General features: G+C 37.7%; 1 protein-coding gene across 5 annotated transcripts in view; it reads left to right on the top strand.

Moving 5' to 3' along the window:
* Positions 1 to 16487, top strand: part of AKAP6 (A-kinase anchoring protein 6) — a 292117-nt gene that overhangs the window by 258364 nt on the left and 17266 nt on the right. For all 5 annotated transcript variants that reach the window (XM_054199824.1, XM_054199826.1, XM_054199825.1 and 2 more), the window contains one exon: positions 2249 to 2464. In XM_054199824.1, coding sequence (XP_054055799.1) covers positions 2249 to 2464 — 216 coding nt within the window. The remainder of the gene's footprint in view (positions 1 to 2248; positions 2465 to 16487) is intronic.

Below are 16487 nucleotides of genomic sequence, written 5' to 3'. Positions count from 1 at the left end.
ATTTTTTGGTTTGGTTTGGTTTGGTTTTTTTCTGATGTGACATTAGGCTAATGAACAGCATCAGAAAGGAAATGTGCCAGACATGGTGGTTACATCAAGAACTATGTAGGAAACTAGTAATGAACTCTAGGAAAATAAATAAGGGCAAGCTCAGGAAACGTAGGTGGAAATGCAGCGCTGGTATAAATTGAATAATAAAATTCCTGGTCATATTTTGCCATAAATAGGGGTTTGGGAATTTGTCATTCACCTTATTTAAAATTCAGAAATATTAAAGGTACGGGGTTCTCTCATTATAGAAGTAATAGAATTCTAGCTATTACAGAGTTAGGGTAATTTAAATAGCTATAGAATGCATTATATCAATAAGTGGAACATCTGTATGAAATGTCCACCTGCTGATATACTACTCGGTGTACTTTACAATGAAATGTACTTAATCATTTTAAGACGTCTTCTAATGAAGCCTTATCGGGATTAACATTTTGAACACAAATACTTCTAGGCATTAAAACTTCCACTTTAAATGAGATTGCATTGTCTTGTTTACCCTTGTTGATTAATAAGCAATCTGTTAACTGTTAGAACGGCCCAATTGTGCCAGTGAAAGTAGATTAGTAATTCAGCTATGCTTGTGCGTTTAATCATCATTTCTCTTGAAGCCTTTGAATAAAAAAAAACACTTGCACACTATCCATAGGCAAATATATATTTTTAGATGTGTATACCAATGTTTTGCTTCAGACTTTCAGCTTAGCATTATTGATCAAGCACATCCTTCCAACAGTAAAATACTCCCATGAGGTACAACAATCCTAAGTATAAATGCCAATTTTTAAAGAAAAAGTCATATGAAAATCTGGAACTTGAATTAACTTTCTATAGAATGTTATTGTTTTGCTAAAAAAAATTCAGGAGGGCAGGTCCTGATTTTTTTGTGAGTTAATGCTTTGAGAGATGCGGTGGCTTTTTTGTTTGCTTATTATGATTAAATGGAAGCTTAAAGGCAAATACCTTGTCTTCAAAAAAGATGATAGTTCAGATTTTCTCATGGGGTCATGCACTTTCATCTGTGGCATCCCACAGAGGGAAACAGATGTTGGCAACTTACAATTTAAATTATCTGGAAAGCTCCCATGTGTGGAGCACAGTCCCGTTAAATTCAGGAGTAGCACAGGCCTATGATTGAAGTTGAGTACTTGAACGATGCAATGCTATAAAAGTATAGGGTCTCAGAAGCTGGTCTGGAGCAGTCAGCCTCAGATGCCTTTGTGCCTTGTGTACTCCAGCTTCATAGATATTATTATTAAAACACATTATGATTTAATAAAATCCTGATTTGATGTTGAATGACGATAGAGTGGGATTGTGGATAAAACCATGCTTGAAAGCACCCCATACCGTTACCTGCATCCGGGTGGTAGATCTCTCTTTAGTTTTGGCATGTAGGATGCATTATTTATACTGCTATTCAATGAGATTCTCAGTGTAGTTACTTAGGTTTCTGGCGTAGAACCAACATATCCTGACTCCCATCAATATTCAGCAATATTAGGACTTAGTGATTGTCTCCCATCATGCAGTTCGCGTCAGACTGCATTCTTGGTAGCACTGAAATCGGTATGATGAAATAAATGCAGTGAATAACTCATTGTTAAGAAGGATACAGTTATCATAGTATTCCTACATTTACTTGAATATGGAACTACCCTGGAAATACTTTGTAATAAAAAAAACCACATCTGTAAAGAATTTTACACTGAATTTTCTCCTTCCTTAAGGTTTCTCCTCTGACAGGGTACATATGACCCATAATTTCTATTGTTTTTTTCTAAAAATATATATATTCTCATTGCATGAATAAAATTTTTCCCCCCATTTTTTCTTGAAGAATTTCTGAAGCTGATTACTGTCAGGGTAACTAATTTCAGATGTGTCCCAGTTAAATTAAAAAAAAGGAAGAATAAACCAGTCTACACCATAAAACTTTCAACATTATTGGGACAGTTAGCTATGTGTGGCATTTGTTTGAAGGAGACTGAAAGTAGCTTTACTCCTTCTGTGCTATTAAGACTGTGTTTATCTGAAAATAAAACATTAAGCTTTGACTCTAACTATGGGAATTTATGGAAGAGCTGAAAAAACTATTGTAAGATGGAAATTGGGCGCCGTTAAATATCAGATAATAGTTAATGTTTTAATTTGTAAAGTATTCCACACTAACATCTGTTGTTTGTCTGTCCTGCAGTCTCTGTGCTGTGAGATCAAACAGAGACGTCGTGGGGTAGCCTCTGTGCTGCGACTATGCCAGCACCTCCTGGATGACCAGGAGACCTGTAACCTAAACGCGGATCACCAGTCCATGCAGTTGATAATTGTAAACCTTGAGAGGCGGTGGGAAGCCATTGTCATGCAAGCTGTCCAGTGGCAAACGAGACTACAGACGAGACTGGAAAAAGACTCGGTGAGTGATGCTTGCTTTAAAAAGTTCTCATGTGCTTTCATTCTTCACAAGAGACGCTTTTTCAGTGCAAGACAAACACATTCATCTCGGAGTGTTTTCTTCTGACTGAAGATGCCATTCCTAGTATTTACTGCCAACAAGTGAAACTTTAGTTTTTTGCAAAGTATTGTATTCTATGGACAAAACTGATTAATAAGATAAACTCACAATATACATGTTCTGTTTGCGGATATTTAATCTCATCGCATCTGATCCTGTCAAGTAATGAAAACAATCTTCTCCTGTTGCCAAGTTGCTCAGTACCTAACAGAAATGGGCCCAGAGACATATTTCACTGATTGTAAATATATTTCAGAAAAAGTGTTTTCTGTGTAAGTAAGACTGGTTTTAATTAGCATCCCAGCAGTAGATGTGTATTTCACACAGAATGCCATGGGTATGTGATTAATATACAATCCTGTGTTATTTGAATATAAGTAAAATGCATTAATTTGCTTTTATCTCAGGGAAATGATTCCTAAGAGGCAAAATAGTACTCTCCTTAAACCATCCATTAAGTGGCATAAATTAGACAGGTTTTCTACAGCATAAAACTATATTACAATGCAGTATCCACATTTAAACAATAAACCATAGGGGGAACAAAATAATCCCTACTGTAGCACCATTGCCTGTAATGGATGAATTGGCTCAGCATGCCTTGTGCTACTATCATAATGCTGCAGCCTGTATACGCAGCTACATTGACAGCAACGATAACCCTGTGTAGTGCATACACTGAAGAGCCTTGAGAACAAGTGACATATATCTAGCTTACATGACTTTCCGGGTAAATTTATATCAAGCAAATAAAAGGAAAAAATGCTTGACACTTAAATGCTTCCTAACAATTATCAGACTAACAGTGAAATACTGCTTTGGACTTCTTTTTGTTAAAGTTCCTTTACAAAAATAACAGAAGTTGTAATTCTCTTGTTCAGTTCTGGTAGCGTAGCATGAAGATATACAAGACATTGCTCAGAAACACTAGCAGTTCCTAAGTGAAAACACTGTTAGTCTAAACAGGCCAAGAAATGGTGAGTTAGTGAGGAGGATGCTGTGGACGAGTGAACCATTGAAGGCAATATTAATTTGTTGCCTGCCTGCCTTTATCAAATATTATAAAGTAGGAGTGCTCCTCTGCCTGTGTGGTTTATTGGCTGCTTTGCTTTAAGTATTGAGACAGAAATAGGACTTGAGGAAGGAACAAAGTTTGAATAGACTTTCAGAACAAGTCAAACAGGGCATGTCTCTGTATGAGGCAACACGGAAGGAAGACATCATTGAAAAGCAGATGAAGTGTCAACATTGGTTTTATAAGCATGGGAGTGGTTAACTGACAATGTAAGAAAGGTAGATAACTGAGGAGAGTCAGTTAAGCCCCCCAAAATTTAATCTGGTTAAAAGAAGTGTAAAAATGATGAAGCTACCTGTGATTGTACAAGGATATAGAGAAAAAATTATTTTTCAGCCTTTCCTTGTACATCTATGTGCAGAGAGGAAGTATCTACTGAAGAGGAATACTATTGGAAACAACCAATGAGATCAACTAAGAGATTTCACTATATGACCAGGAGAAAAAGGTCAAATCATAATGATGTTAAGATTTCTCTCATAGAGCTAGTGAGAGCTGTAGATGTCACAGCTGAAGCAGATTACCAGAGGGAGAAGTCATGCTGACAGAGCTTGAGGAGATTTGGCGTGGACAGAGCAACAATTCCATTTTGTTTGTGCTTAATTTATGTTAATGGACATTTAAAGGTAGATATTTATAAGGGAAGAGTAACTGATATCATCTACCTGGACTTGTGCAAGGCATTTGACGCTGTCCTGCACGACATCCTTGTCTCTAAATTGGAGGCACATGGATTTGACATATGGACCACTCAGTGAATAAGGAACTGGCTGGGTGGCAGCACTCAAAGAGTTGTGGTCAATGGCTCCATGTCCAAGTGGTGAGAGCAGTGATGAGCGGTGTTCCTCAGGGGTCGGTACTGGGGCTGGTACTATTTAATGTCTTTGTTGGTGACATGGACAGTGGGATTGAGTGTACCCTCAATAAGTTTGACGATGACAGCAAGTGTGGAGTGCTCAACACGCTGGAGAGAAGGGATGCCATCCAGAGGGACCTTGACAGGCTTGAGAGGTGGGACTATGCAAACCTCATGAGGTTCAACAATGCCAAGTGCAAGGTCCTGCACCTACGTTGGGGCAATCCCAGGCACAAACGCAGGCTGGGTGGAAAATGGATTGAGAGCAGCCCTGAGGAGGACTTGGGGGTGCTGGTTGATGAGAAGCTCAACATGAGCCAGCAATGTGCACTTGCAGCCCAGAAAGCCAACCGTATTCTGGACTGCATCAAAAGAAGCGTGGCCAGCAGGTTGAGGGAGGTGATTCTCCCCCTCTGCTCTGCTCTTATGAGACCCCCACCTGGAGTACTGTGTCCAACTCTGGTGCCCCCAACATAAGAAGGACATGGACCTGCTGGAGCAAGACCGGAGGAGGGGCATCAAAATGATCAGAGGGGCTGGAGCCCCTCTCCTATTAAGACAGGCTGAGAGAGTTGGGGTTGTTCAGCCTGGAGAGGAGAAGGCTCCGGGGAGACCTTGTAGTGACCTTCTAGTACCTGAAGGGGGCCTACAGGAAAGATGGGGAGGGACTCTTATCAGGGAGTGTAGTGATAGGGCAAGGCGTAATGGTTTTAAACTGGAAAAGGGTGGTTTTAGATTAGATATTGGGAAGAAATTCTTTACTGTGAGGGTGGTGAGACACTGGAAGAGGTTGCCCAGGGAAGTTGTGGATGCCCGTCCCTGAAGTGTTCAAGGCCGGGTTGGATGGGACTTTGAAGACCCCAGTCTGGTGGGAGGTGTCCCTGCCCATGGCAGGGGGGTTAGAGCTACATGATCTTTAAGGTCCCTTCCAACTCTAACCTTCTATGATTTTATGATTTAAAAAAGAGGCAGAAGAGAGGGGTTAAATGCAGCTAATGGGAACTGCAGCTATCTGTATGTATATTATCATATAAAAAGGATAAAGGGATGCTAGTAAGGAAAAAAGCTTGTTCGTGTCTAGTAAAAAGCAGAAGATGAAGGAAGAAGAATTAGCAAAAAACCACAAACGAGATAGAAAAGGAATCTGTAGAGCAGAAAAATCCAAGACTGTAATTTCTTGAGATTCTGATCAAGTGGAGTCAAGACTAAAACAGAAGCTGGTAAAATAAAGATCATGAGAAAGTGATAGGGAAATATCTGTGGAATTAAAGGAATGAACAGAATTAGTGAGGATCCAGAATGAAGCTGAATAGAAAGAGGAGGTAGGAGCTTTAAACAGTACGTTCACATTTAAATGAGAGGAAAGTCAAGAAATAAAAGAAGACAAATCCCATCTCAACAGTGGCAGAGGCAACATTCTTGAGTTTTGATGGTAATGAATCTGGGAGAGCAAGAAATCAGAACAGAGTTAAAAGAAGTCAGCAGTGAAATAGGCTAGGCAAGTGAATGGGTTAGAAGACAAATATGAGACTGAAGAATAGAAAAGATTGATAAAAAAAATATAATAGTAAAGCTTTTTCATTCTCTTCAGAAATGCTAGTTATATTTTTGTGATAGTTCCGTCTTCAGAATACTTTTAGTCATATCATATTACTGATCTATTACCTCAATAGCTCTAGTAAACTGTTGGTTAGGGCTACACAAAATGTTTAATGAGCTGACCAGCAGTAGAAAAAACAGTTGAATTTTGGAGCTTGAAAACCAAGAGTGTGCAGTATTATGCATAGCCAAACCAAAAAATAGTTTTCATAAACCTGAATTTTAGTTGCTAGAGACTGAGTATCTGTTGGGTCTATAACTGCACAAGAGAGATCGGACTGGGTTTCTACTGTGCTTCTCTAAAAGGAAAAGTACCAAAAAGACGATGAACTGCCTTTTTTCATCTACAAAACTTATCATTTTGTTGTGGTAAATATGTATCTTCTATTGAATTTGGAACAGAAACAAGTTGCATTTGTGAGATAGCTTAGAGAGTTACTGTAGTGAAAGCACATTGTCTCCTCTTGCATACAGGCAGTTGCTGTGTGGAAGCAGTTTGCTGTTTGGAGCTGCAGTTACTCTAAATAAACTGTTATGAGCTAATTAGGGCTTTGCGCTGCTCTTGCAGCAGGAGCGAAGTCTTGTGTTTCTGTTAGGGATTACGATCCATCAGGAATTGAGGCATGGTGCGGGCATGAAGACTGCACCTTGCTTGATATCCGGACACTTGGAACTTCACAAGGTGCATGCTGCTCTGTTCCCACTTTGCCTGAGGTAGTCTGGAGTTATTTGCTGGGCTGAGTTGACTTTCACCAGGCAGGGGGTGTATCACTCTTTCTGCTGAGAAATGGCAGGCCGCTTAGAGCTATTATGATGCTCATCTGATTTTCACTGTGAGCTGTTTTGGTTTGGAACCTCTCATCCTAGGCTTGTTTATAATAATATGATCCTTTGAAGTATGTCAGTATCTACAAGTTTCTCTTGTTGATAAAACTATCTGTACTCGCAATATTTAAAGATGCCCAGCCACTGCAGGTTTCAGGTTTCTTTGTCTTCCCTGGCCTGAGTTGGCATGTTCTAGCCTTCCTTTTCACGCAGTTCCTGTGTAGTCATTTCTTGGGTAGGTACCAGGACTGTTTCTTCTGCTTCCCTATCTCTCTGTATTTGATGGTGTGCCAGCCTTGGCACACAAACAGTATCCCTTGGTAACAAGTCTTTATTTGTGGTTGCCCACAAAATACTGTAATTTATGAAAACAAATGAGATGGTTTTATACCCTGATGGCATCTGACTCATTCATGGCATCTGACTTGCTGACAATAAATAAGATAGCCCAGATGATTATATTGCCTCATATAAGTGTAAGAGTCGCTTGCATCTTCTACTGTCTTCTTAATTTGTGTACTGGGATCTTCCTTTGTCCTGTTTCTGCTCCTTTTTACATTCAGTCACTTATCTGGGTCACTTATAGTATTACAAAGGTATGCTGGAATTAACCACAAAAGGCTTTTAGGTTTCTTTTGAATTCTTTGCCTTCATTGGTGATTTTCAGCAGTGTTTCATTTTGCTCAACTTTTGCCATTGCGGCATACCATAAGTTTACAAATAACAAGAAAATATTAACACGTACTACAAGCACCTAAAGTCTGGTAAAAGATGTCCTTCTCATAAACCTAAAGTTACGTCTAGAATGTGAAATTATCAAAAAGAATGAAATGAAGTTGGATTTAGTAGGTTAATCTAGCTATAAAGAGTAAAGTATTCATACAATGAAAAGAACAAAGATTACTTTTAAAAAACAGTAGGACACTTGTCTGTTACTGGAAGCAGTCCTAATCTGGTTTAGCAAAAGAGGTTTTTATTTCGCCCATCTGTGTTTTTTGTGGTAAATTCTTTTCCCCCAGATTTATCATTCCATAGTTTGCTGATATAATGTTATACGTCACCTAAATTTTAGCTTCAGAATTATACAGATGCCTTATAGTTTGCCTAACAAGACCCTGCTGTCAATCATCTTAAAAGAAAAAGGAGTCTGCCTGGCAATTGCAACAGCAATAGCAACAATCTTTAGTGAACTAAACCCAAAATTGCCACCTAATATTCCTGCTCAACAGCTGGAGAAGCTTTAACTCACTATGCATTTTCCTTTAGAGGGTCTGGTCTACTTGAAAGATTGAACAGTTAAAAAAGGATTTGGGACAGACTCAGTCATGGTCACGCACACAAGTTTAGAAGTTAAGTCAAAGGGGGAATATGTAGGTTGTTTTCTACAATTTTTTTGATCTTTTACTCAGCCAGTAGTATACCCAATGTAAGTTATGCGTTTAGCCTCAGTGGATTATTCCAGCAGCTACAGATGTTCACAGTTTGGGGATGTCCGTTCCAGGTCAGATATGTCTCTGTATAGAAAGCTACAATGAGGCGATCATGGAAATTCACTTTTCTGCGACTGTTTTAGCAATATTGGGGTACTGTTATACTGCTAATGCTGAGAGAGAGACAAAACTGTGCTTTCTAATGGATTTTACTTCTTAAGTTGCAATTCAATATTCCTCTCTTTTTGGTGACTGGAGAAACTGCTTTTTCTCCAGACTGCTCATTCATTGAATGAGAAACATATCTGTTTTATGGAGCAGACAATCTCTTTTCTTATTCAACAGAGAGGGCTAATTATTGAAGGGACAGTATTAATCATGCTTTTAAAATGGAGATTTTGAGCTACGGCAATTTGGGTTAAGGTGCTGTAATTCTCACATTGTCCTGGAAATGTATGAAATATTCATTTGTCTGATCACTAAGTTCACTACTATGCTTCATGAAAAAAAAAAAAAATTATTTCTCTTGTTCTCCTGAGTCATCCCATGTGTGCACTACAGTGTATGTCCAGCAAAACCCCCATCTGTATTGCCTTGAAAGTATGCTGTACATCCAGCCACATAATTGAAAATAATAAGGCCACAATAAATGGGATGGCCTTGGGGTATAACACCCAAGGGATTCAATTGGTGTCGCTTTGCATCAATGTCCATGCATCATGGTAATTGAGGTAACATAACCAATTACCACATTTTAATTAGAGTTGTAAGGACTTGGGAAAATCTGCAATGGTGAGACAGCTCACTTTAAAAAAAAAAAAAAAAGGCACCTCTTTTCCACAAGCTTCTTTCTTAGGAGGTAAAGAGCCTGCTTAAAGGTCTGTTTAGGATTTTTTCCAACTTCCTCTCGGTTTCATTCTTTGTAATTCATTTTGAAAAAAAACTTGTTTAGAAAGGCTGTATTGCTTCTGATCTGGTATCTTTATCCTTTTTCTCTATTTATCTGTTTCTGTGATGCTTTCTGGAAAAGAAAACAGTTTTTAATAATGCTAGGCATGGTGTCTCCACTTCTCTATATTTAATTCACTGGTGCAATATTTTTTCAAGCCATGGACTGACACTTGTTCTAAGCTTAAAAAAACCCAACAACAAAACCCCTGGCTTCAGAGATAAAAAAATGCATTTGTCATTGTTCAGTTATTTGTTAGATAGCTTCACTAAACCAAAGCTTGCTTCCTAAAATATTCTTATTTTATCACAAGCCATTATTTTGTAAGGTGAGATGTATCTAAAAATCTTGCATAAAATTTAGAAGTTCATCAAAAGTGCCTAATACAGCAAAGTACTGAGGGATGATTAGCTTAATTGGCTGAGGAGGGCATGTTGTAAAGTGCTGAACACCTATTACAACACAAAGTAATTATTTCATGACTCGTGTTTGAACCTTTACAAATTGTTTTTTTCATTATCTATCACGAGTCATTTTTGTTTTGATATTGGACCTCTTCATAGCGTAGTATATGACAGTACAATCTTGATTGCTTGCGTATGTTTCTGTCAGTCATCTTTTACTCATATTTCAACACCTTGGCGCTTCCTTAAAATATGTAGTTTTTAAGTTAATGGATATTTGATTATAAAGTCTGTGATGTGATGCACCATCCTTGTACTTGAGGTGCATGTATTTTTGAGCTTCTGGGTTGCATTGCTTGCCTGATTTGTGACGTGGAATAATAATCTGTAGGATCTAAAAGAAAGTTACATAAACGGTGAACATAGTTCTAAGTTTTTCTTGGACTTTAACTGAACGTAGATGATATGCCCCACATTCTTGCAAGAAATTCTGAATTTCTCGTAATTTTCTTGACAGCCAGCCGTAGTTATGATGGCAGCCATCAGGGCAGTGTGCAGAGTCTGGATGATCTGGCAAAACTAAAGCTGGTAAAGTCCTTCTTGTTGAGTAGATCTTGGTAAAAAATTGCAGACGTAGTGGAGTTTAATCAAAATCAGTTAAAAATTCAGACAAATGCTGTGTTATTATGTTAAGAAAATCTCCTGAGTGGTCACCTGCAGTGGTAGCTTTTTAGAGTGAATAAAAAGAAAAAAGAATACCTTTAAGTCTTTCCATAGAGGTCTCTTCTCCATCCTCGGAGGCTGCAAAACCTTCCGTCACAACTAACTAACTAACAGTCTAGGGCAACAATCCAGAGGTGAAATACTCCATGTGACATTACCAGTCTGAAAAATTATTCAGCTGTTTCCCTCACCGCTGGCAGATGTTGTCATGTTTTGCCATGGCTTTATAAAATGATAGGAAGTTCAAAGGTATATTCAAACTCATAACCCCAGCCAAACCAGAACAAATTACAGTCCTCTGAAAGAGCAAACCCTCAGAAGTGATCATCTGAGCCCTCCGCCACCAAGTCATACTTTACGCTGTTGCTCTAATTTTAATCACTTTATGTGACTCTTTCGTCATTGGTTTGTTTAGGTAAGGAGAGGCTAATGGTTAATCCAGACTGCAGAGACTAAGGTAGTCCTATTTCACTATTTCACAATCTCTGTTAAACCATAAGCCTGAGCTCTCCCCCTGGAGAGGATGGAAAGTAAAGGTACATATTCCTAACTTTCTCTGGGGTCCCAGAAGATGATTTGGGAGTGGGCTGAACAGTTCAGGTTGAGAGCAGATGTACTCACCAATTCTACCTTGTTGCTTGTGTGACCTTTGTTAATGAAAAGGGAGCACTGCATAGAAAGTCTTCACATGTAGCACAGTTTCAGCGCGGACAATGCTAGGAATAGACTTTCCTGTGGAGCCTCTCCCAGTGCTCCATGAGGTGAACCACTTGGAGCAGAAAGACTAGTTCAGCATTCTTGCTCTTTCAGTCCTTTTCTCTGCACTGATATTTCCAGACGTACAACGTTTCTAGCAAATGTTGATGGTGTTGATTACATATGAATTTGTAGTTTCCAGAATAATGAAGCTCGTTCAACCACAGTCCTATAGTAGCAGGTTTTAATCACCATCCACCTCAACTGGAGTGAATATACTTCTTTGAGATGCACATTTCCCTTCTGTGACTCCCTGCTAATTCTGCAGACACATTTAGTTTCTTTGCCCTCTCCAGGGTACCCAGCAAACTTTGTAACGTGAGATGTGAAAGTTACTTTTTTGTTGCTGGTATGAGCACAGGAAGATAAATGAAATTACATTAAAAGTAAGGAGTTATTTTAATGAGAAAATAAATTACTGCAATACTTAATTACCCCAAGCCCCCTTTGATTTTTTTCTTCTTGACAAAGCACACAACATTTCTGTGCAGTATTTGAAATTTACTTGCTTTTTTAGAAGACAGGTTTCTTTATGAGACTGGGAATGTTTCATAACAGCCGATCATGGTTTTAAACAAAAAGGCTACAAAAGCAAAATAAAGCATGTATTTCTAGTTTTATTTTTAAACCAAACACGTTTGCTTGATCATGTATAACGACTGTCCACAGATCATACTACAGTGAAAAACTGACTTTAGATATTCAAAGCAGAAAATATCGTGATCACAGTGTTACAGGACTAGGTTCCTGATGTTATAATTAGCTCAAAGCACAGTGTCTGAGTTGGGTATAAAACACTGTGTCTGTACTACTGTTTTTTTGTAGTATCCTGTGAACAGTCTGTTTCAGTGACTGACAAGTCTTCTCTTTCGGTCACAAATACTTTGAATTTTTTTCTCTATGATGGTCTGTTATATTAGGAGAAGAATTACATAAACTTGCTGGCTCAGTGCCAAAAAGTTTTGTGTATACATCTACATCTCTATGTATTTATATTTAAAAAGGATTACTTCTTTGGACTTCTTTTGTATTCCTTTTCTGGTTAATGCAGTTTTAATCTGTTCGAATGTATAAATTCAGAGAGAAGGAAAACTTTCATATTTTAAAGTTGCTTAAACACTGTAAACTGTTATATCTCAGGAAGTTTCAAGGCTGGTCAGTGGTGCTGTGTTACCCAGTGAGAAGCTGGAAATCTTTTATTTTGGGGACATACAAAGTTTCTGTGTTCATCCATGCAGACGGCAGATACCTCTGTTTCTCAGCTATCTACCGGCGAGTCTGTGTTTCAGACTGGTGCAGTTTTGGAGTTGGGTGAGGGAATTTCATAGCTTGTTAAAAGTTGGTAATACTTCTCTGCTGATCTGACTTTTTTTAAACAGTTGGTGTTTACAAACCCTCAAGAGATTTAAAATGCCAGTGAGGCCTTCAAAAGTGCCAGTTTATCACACAGCTCTCTAATTCAACATATGATCGTGAAAACATTGTCCAATCTCTCATGGGTAACGGCATTTGACCCTCACTGGTGGTGTATTTCACATTCTTAATTTCTTTGCATTTATAGATAACTATATTAGTAAATCACCTTGCCACAATTCTTTAAAATTAATATTCCACAAGTAATTACAAAAATTCTGGTTTTAGGACAATCCTATAAAATCTAGAAATGCGAGCTTTATAAAAGGAAAAGTCAACATCACAGTAGCAGGTTTAGGTCTTTATAGTGTGGTGATGTATATTCTACCAACCATCTGTCGATCTATTCATCTTTTTTTCTGTGCTTCATATTAAATAATGGTTGAAACAGTGTGAGTAAAGCACTTTCCACAGCTTTGAATAAAAGGCATTCCCTGCTCCTGAAACGTTCATTAGAACTGTAAGACGTGTAAAATCTTCAAGTGAATTCTCAAGAATAATCAATTTTAGTAGGAAAATATGTAACATTCAGAAATTGGAAATCTGATGTTTTCAATACGTGCAGATGCTGAAAGCAGTGTCCAACACCATTTAAATGGCAAAAATAACTCATTAAAAAAGAAAGAGAAAAAATAGCTAGGTTTTTGTTTTCAAGAAGAGAGGTCTTATTTCAGAAGAACTCACTTCCTGTTTAGGCACTTAAGTATAGGGTCAGATATTTAAAAGTGTTTAGCAGATAGCGACCTTCATCACAGTGCATGGTGTTCCAATTACAGGATGAAGTCAGTGTTTTATTCAGATGCCTAATATCCACTGATCATAAGATGATGACTCGGGCCAGCATTGTTTATAAAATTAGAGTTAAGGAAAATACAAAAGTCACAAACTTGTGATATTTAATTAATTTAATGGCTTGTTGCAATGCTAATGACCCCAGCTCTGCAAGGAATGATATGTGAGTGTAATTGAGGCAAATCTTCTGATATTTTGTTTCAAGAGTTCTCAGACAAAATAATTTTTAGAAAGAGAGGAAGAAACCTTAGTTTCTAACAGCTTGTAGAGCAGTTATTTACATTTTACAAGGGTCTTCCATGTTGGATGATAGGGTCCCAATCCTCTAGCCGTTATGAAAATGTATTTGCAGAATCTTCAGTAAGTATATGCATAATCAGTGTTTCATTGTTCAATATTATAGGATGTTCTAGGAGCTGCATCAGCTGTAAGCAGACAGGAATACAATAAAAAACTATTTTAAAAATGCATCAAAATAAATAAGGTACAGTTACTCACTCTTTTTCTTAACACACAAAGTAAAATGTACCCGATGAAATTATCAGGCAGGAGGTTTAAAGCCATCTAAAGGGAGTGCTATTTTCATGCAGTGCATAATAAAAATGAAACTTTTTCCTACAGTATGTTGTGGATAGCAAAAATACAAATGAGTTCAGTAAGTAATTAGACAAATTAATGGAGGAGACATCAATTAATGCTTATTAAATTCCAACTCTGAAAGTCCCCACAGACTGGCTTCTCAAATCTGGGATGGCAGCTTCTATACCATTCTATGTGTTTGAGGATTTTTTAACTTTTCCATAAACATTCACCACTGGCTGCTGCAGGAGGTGGACGCAGCTGAATGGACTGTTGATCTCACCCAAAATGACAGATGCTTTTTGAAAGCACATGAACTTGCAGATTTGAAGGCCGTCCTGTACTATATTTTTATGTATAGCAAAGAAGTTTTAAGGAATGCCTAGAGGGTTTTCATTGTATTTGGGGTTTTTCCTATTTCCAAAGGCTGAGTTGTGGTCATTTAGGTAGTCTGCTTTCCCCAGAAGAAAACTTTGAAAAATGTGCCCACTTAACAGTTTTTCAATATGTTTCTAGCGCATTTTTCTGTAAAAATATACAGAAAATATAATCCATACATCTACTTAATATTTAAATATGTCCATACATTTATGTCAGAGGTACTCTAATATACATTAAATAATAAAATGTAGATTGTTAGCAATGAGGATCTGAATTTCATTTCTCCTTACATATAAGACATTTGTGTCATCGCTGTAACTCTAATCCATATTCAGGTCTTCGTGTTTGGTGTGCAGTAATATGTAAATTACCTAGCCAGCTGCATTAAGCAGTGTTTGTTTATTCTATTTCTTTTGGCATAGCATATAACTGAATTTCTGCCAAAAATGTGGCTGCTTCAGGGAACACTGTTCGAGTAGAAGGAAGTTTTGAAAGGAAACGCACATCATAAGTCTTTACTCTGTGAAACAGTAAAATCAAAACAAACTTTCTGTTCATAAAAATATCTGTATTAATGTAAAATAATGGGCTTGTAAAATACAATGAGTGAACTGAATCTTTTTTGAACGCTCTGTTTACATTGGCTTTATAAACAAGAATACAATACTAAGAGGCAGGGAGTTTTTCATACGTGGGACGGGTGACTAGAACTGGTGAAACGAGAAAATGGAAAGCTTAAGAGAAATTATTTTAAAATGGCATATTAATCTCCCCTAACACATAGCATTTAAATGCATTTAAATTTAGAAAGCAGTGAAGTTTAAGTGTTAAAAAAATTGCATTAATGATGCATAGAGCTATCTACTTATGCTGGCAGTCCTTTCAGTCTTCCAGCCTGACACTTCCTTTTTTATCCAGCCAGCTAATTTCCCCTCTTTTGTGAGGAGTAACTGTTTTCACACTAGTGCTTACCCAGCAAGCCTTCTCATTGTTTCATGGTTAATTATCTTCTTGAGCTTCACCTTCTCGAGTGAAGGGAGAAAGACCGGGCCTCCCCACAGCTCTAATGAAAGCTAGGTTTTAGAGATGCACTGTGTGAATAAATGTGGTGTCTGATCTAGCAACATAATAAATGAGTTCCTAAACTTTATGGAGTCACAGCTCATCCAGCAGGTTTACTGAACAATGCAGAAAGACGCTTTATTTTAAAAATCCCTTTCTGTTTTTACAAGGGGGGAGGAATATTTCTTCAGTGTGAAGCCAAATACCATAAACTGTTCCAAAATCTCTAAGCATTACTAAAAGAGGTGTACGTCAAACATCCAGTTTCAGCACACACCTGAGCTGCTGCATAGAAGACTTTGAGCTCTATACTTTAAAGTTCTATATTAATAACACTTGTACTAATAATGTTAATATTAATAGCCCTGTGCCCTTGTTATTACACCACTTTGTAAACTCTTAGTACTCACTGGAATTTTGGTGCCTCACCAACACTGAAAATAACCTTTGTGGATAGACTTAAATCTTAAGTTTGTGTTCCAGTTTGAGCCCAACTTTAAACTGTGTAACGTTTAAAATAAACTCTCCTGTAATAGAAGAAATCTGAACAATGGCAATAGTGGTTTTGTAATAATGAGGTACTCCCCATTGTAATTTTGTACTCAGCCAAATTAAGGCAGGCAAATACAAACCTCTCACCATAACAAAGTATAGATGTCCATTTCTTCGTCTTTTTCTAAAGGAATTTCTACAAAGTATGCTTGTATTTAATTTCCCAAGTGACAAAACCAAAACGTGCATATAACATTAGCACTCGAGACATTGCATAGGATCCATTTGACGCACTAGATTCAACTGAACATTCCAATCCTTTTGTTCCAGCCAGCTCCAGGGCTGTGTTGGCATCTAGTATGTACAGAAAAAACTATAAACATCATCACTCACCAGTGATGGAGACAAGAAAAAAAATCTGGAAGTTCAAGGATGAGATGATCTTAGTGAAAGATCTGCCTAGGGACCACTTATACTTGGAGATAAGGCCAGCGTTTCTATTTTGCAACATTTGAAAAGCAGCTCTTCTTATATTTAGGCTGTGTAATGGCAAGGAGCAGTTGTATTGTTGTAGCCTCCAGCTGATTA

The sequence above is a fragment of the Rissa tridactyla genome, chromosome 4 (assembly GCF_028500815.1).
Source record: "Rissa tridactyla isolate bRisTri1 chromosome 4, bRisTri1.patW.cur.20221130, whole genome shotgun sequence".
NCBI classification, from domain to species: Eukaryota; Metazoa; Chordata; class Aves; order Charadriiformes; family Laridae; genus Rissa; species Rissa tridactyla.
The sequence above is the reverse complement of the archived record's forward strand: the minus strand, read 5'-3'. Positions and strand labels throughout refer to the sequence as shown.